General features: G+C 41.8%; 1 protein-coding gene across 1 annotated transcript; it reads left to right on the top strand.

Moving 5' to 3' along the window:
* The first annotated feature begins 2153 nt into the window (after nt 1-2153).
* On the top strand, nt 2154-3143 carry MAS1 (MAS1 proto-oncogene, G protein-coupled receptor). Its single transcript, XM_009895516.1, has one exon. It carries the CDS (start codon nt 2154-2156, stop codon nt 3141-3143), a length of 990 nt encoding a protein of 329 aa, XP_009893818.1.
* Nucleotides 3144-3601: the final 458 nt, after the last annotated feature.

Genomic DNA, 3601 nt, shown 5'->3' with positions numbered 1-3601 from the left:
AGCAGCTCAGGACAACTTTCCATACCCTGCCATTCAGTTCCCAGAAGAGTTAACTCCCAGGCTTTCAGCTAGATGATTTGCCAGTTACTGAGTGATGCCATTTGAAGCACAGCCTCAGATGATGCGCCTGGGGCCCTTTGCTTGGCATGCCTCAGACTTTTGGAGCAATGGGAGAACTGCACACTTCTTTTTGAGAGAGTCATGGTCAGAGTCACTATTTGCTCCCCGTCTTACCAAAGGCAAATGGTTGGCGAAGGTAACCTGCAGCTTCTTCAAGGAACTTCTGCAACAACTTCAGGGAAATCTGAACAGACCATGGATGTATCTGGAAGGAGAGGATTCTTTCCATTCTCATCTCTGAATGCTCTCACGTGGGAATGACCTTAGTAAGTCCAGAACTTTTTCCTCTTTGTTTTACTCTCCAGAGAGAAATACTCCATTTACACAGAGATATGAATCAAGAACTTTCTGCAGTCTTTTCATACTTTGAGCCTTTCTTTCATACTTGAGTCTTTCCATGCATCTTTTTTTCCCTTTCCTATTTGTTTTAACTCTTGAAGTAGGTAGCTTCTCCTCTCCTTTTCTCCTGTAAAGCTTTACTACACTTCTAGCAGCACAGGGTTTGAGCACCTTCCCTCTGCAGTTCTTGCAGAGCACGGCTTTTGGGAGGCTTGCCACTCATTCTGGTCACTGCATTTACTGGTTGCATTCACATTCACTTCTCTACCACGTTTCCAGCTATGTTGGTTGTTCCCTCCGACTGCGTCTCAGATGGTGGCACGGTCAACATGCAGGTGGGACCATCATTAACATTTTTGTGCAGATTTAAATGCCAGCAAGCCCTGAGGCTTCCCACGTGGTTTACTGAATGCTCTTTTTTAGACTGTGATATGCTATCTTAAGAAGCTGTTTTGAACCCAGGAAAGCCAGGGCTCAAGAGAGAAAATTTATGACTGGGGTGAATGGTTCTGTTTAAATATTCATTGCAAATGTTGCCCCAGTAAAACTTCTTTACCTTGCATTTGACGCTCTTAACTGCTTGAGGACATGGGTAAATTCTCATTATGGCTTGTTAATGAACAAGGCTGCTTATATGGATGAACCAAGTCAACTGGGCAAGCTTATTGCCAACACTTATTCCCTGTTAACATCAGTAAATCAGCAAGGGTCCTGAATGTGACTCTATCATCACAGGGGCAGCCAGGAAGTTAACAGAGAAGGGGGCATGAAAAGGTCCTATGAAAAGCCAATGCTGCTAATTCTTTGTTATGACATAAAAGGAGACATACAAAAGGAGAACTTGTTCTGTAACTCAGCAAAACAACAGATAAAACCATTCTAACAATGGCAGAGAACCCGAACAACTATTTCTCCTCGTGATGGGTTGGATTTGTAATGTTTGCAGGATATCTGCAGTTGTGCTATGTGTTCCGAGTGTGTAAACATGGTTGAATTATATTATGCTATGATAAGTGACACTTAAAGCTGGTAAAGAAATGACTTTCTCAAAACAGTGGCATTTCACTTTCCCTCCACCTCTGTACTTGGAGGTAATACAATGCTGAGTAACTACATATTATTTTTACTTACTTAATTAAAGCCCTTCCTGGAGAATTGACACTGGTACCATTTTTTTTTTTTTTTAAAAAACAACTTATGAGCCAAATTCACTTGAAATACATATGTTTAACTTAAAATTGATGTCATTAGCTTCAACAGGAGCTAAATAGACCTGTCTGGGAACAAGCTAGGGCTCTAACAAGAACGACCAATGCTATCTGTGACCACTATATCATGAAACTTTGCAATATGATGGAGACATTGCTCGTCCAAGAGCTCTTTGAGGGTTTCCCTTTAGCTGTGGTTTAGTATTCATATGCTGAACCCCATAGAGACGAAAGCTCAGGATTTCTGCTAGCATGTTGGGCTTAGCAATCTTTAACATTGCCAAGAGTAGTTCCAACTGGGTTTCAGCTAGCATCAGTATATCAAAGCTGGTTTTCCTTTTGCTAAGGCTTTCAGATATGACCAGAAATTGAGGGTCCACAAAAGAGAAAGAAAAGGGGGAGGGGAGGAGCACACAATGCTCACAGTATATTTTTATACATATTTACAGAAGGAAGAGCTGTGCTATCCAAACTTGAGCTTTCCCCATGGATGAGTCAAACATAACGTTTCATCCCAGCGAAGGCACAGAGAACATCTCAATGCACAGAAACATTTCTACACAGGAAAGGGTCTGGGAGATATTGACCCCACTTTGGGTAATTATGATCATCTCCTTCCTGGGTTTTTGTGAAAATGGAATTGTCCTCTGGTGCCTCTGCTTCCAGATCAAAAGAAACCCATTCACTGCGTACATCACACACCTGTCCATTGCTGACATCTCCTTACTGCTTTGTACATTTATTCTTTCAATTGAGTACATTGCTGGTTTTGGATTCGCTTATGGCTTTTACTATTATATAACCACCACACTATCTATTGTCTTCCTTCTCGGATATAATACTGGTCTCTATCTCCTGACAGCCATCAGTATTGAGAGGTGTCTGTCTATTGTTTACCCCATCTGGTACCGATGCCGCCGGTCACAGCACCAATCGGCAATTGTGTGTGCAATTCTGTGGACTCTGTCTTTTCTGATGACAGTAGCCGAATACCTAACATGCAAAGATGACTCAACGAAGGAACAGTTCGACGATGGCAACCATTGCCAAGCACTGCTCATCTTCACATGGATCCTGACTTTCATGATCTTCATTCCTCTAATGATTCTGTCCAGCCTAATCTTGGTTATCAGGATTCATCGTAACTCCCTGAGACCTCATTCGTCAAAGCTCTACATCATCATTGTGGCCACAGTCATTGTCTTCCTCATCTTTGCCATGCCTATGAGGCTGTTGTATCTTCTGAATTACCACCACTGGTCGTCTTTGCTCAGCCAGCAGAACCACGTCACCGTTGTTCTCTCCACCGTTAACAGTAGCATCAACCCCCTTGTTTACTTCTTCGTAGGAAGCAGCAAGAAGAAAAGGTTCAAAGAGAGCCTCAAAGTGGTTCTTAGTAGAGCACTCGCTGATGGGTTGCGGCCGAGAAGCCAGGAAGTTGGCATGAGTTTGGATATAGCTGAAACAATTTTCTAAAGCTTAGGGGGGAAACTCTAGGGGCAAATAATTGGAGTTGGAAGGTTTAATAACCCACGGCAAAACTAAAAGTATTTTTCTTCCATAGAACGTAGAAAGTGGTGAAATGGTACTGTTATCTTTGGTGGTTGAGCAATGGAAAAATATGACTAGAATAAAGATAACTTTTATTTGTATTTTCTTAATTGTTCAAACACATGCTACATCCTGATGTGACTATGTCAGTCAAAGATACCACAGTGGAAAAGAGACAGGCCAACAGAGAATATAAAAAAAGGACACAGAAATATGTTATAAATAGTGTGACATTTATACAAGCACTGAGCACCCATAAATGCTATTGAAGTCATCAGGGCCTGTGTGTATTTGCATTTTTGAAAGTCAAACCCACTAAATGCAGGATTCACGTTACATACTGGGATTTGGTTTCAACTGTTTCCAGCTTGTTTAAGTGCGCA

Source organism: Charadrius vociferus, unplaced genomic scaffold (genome assembly GCF_000708025.1).
Source record: "Charadrius vociferus isolate BGI_N301 unplaced genomic scaffold, ASM70802v2 scaffold142, whole genome shotgun sequence".
NCBI classification, from domain to species: Eukaryota; Metazoa; Chordata; class Aves; order Charadriiformes; family Charadriidae; genus Charadrius; species Charadrius vociferus.
The sequence above is the reverse complement of the archived record's forward strand: the minus strand, read 5'-3'. Positions and strand labels throughout refer to the sequence as shown.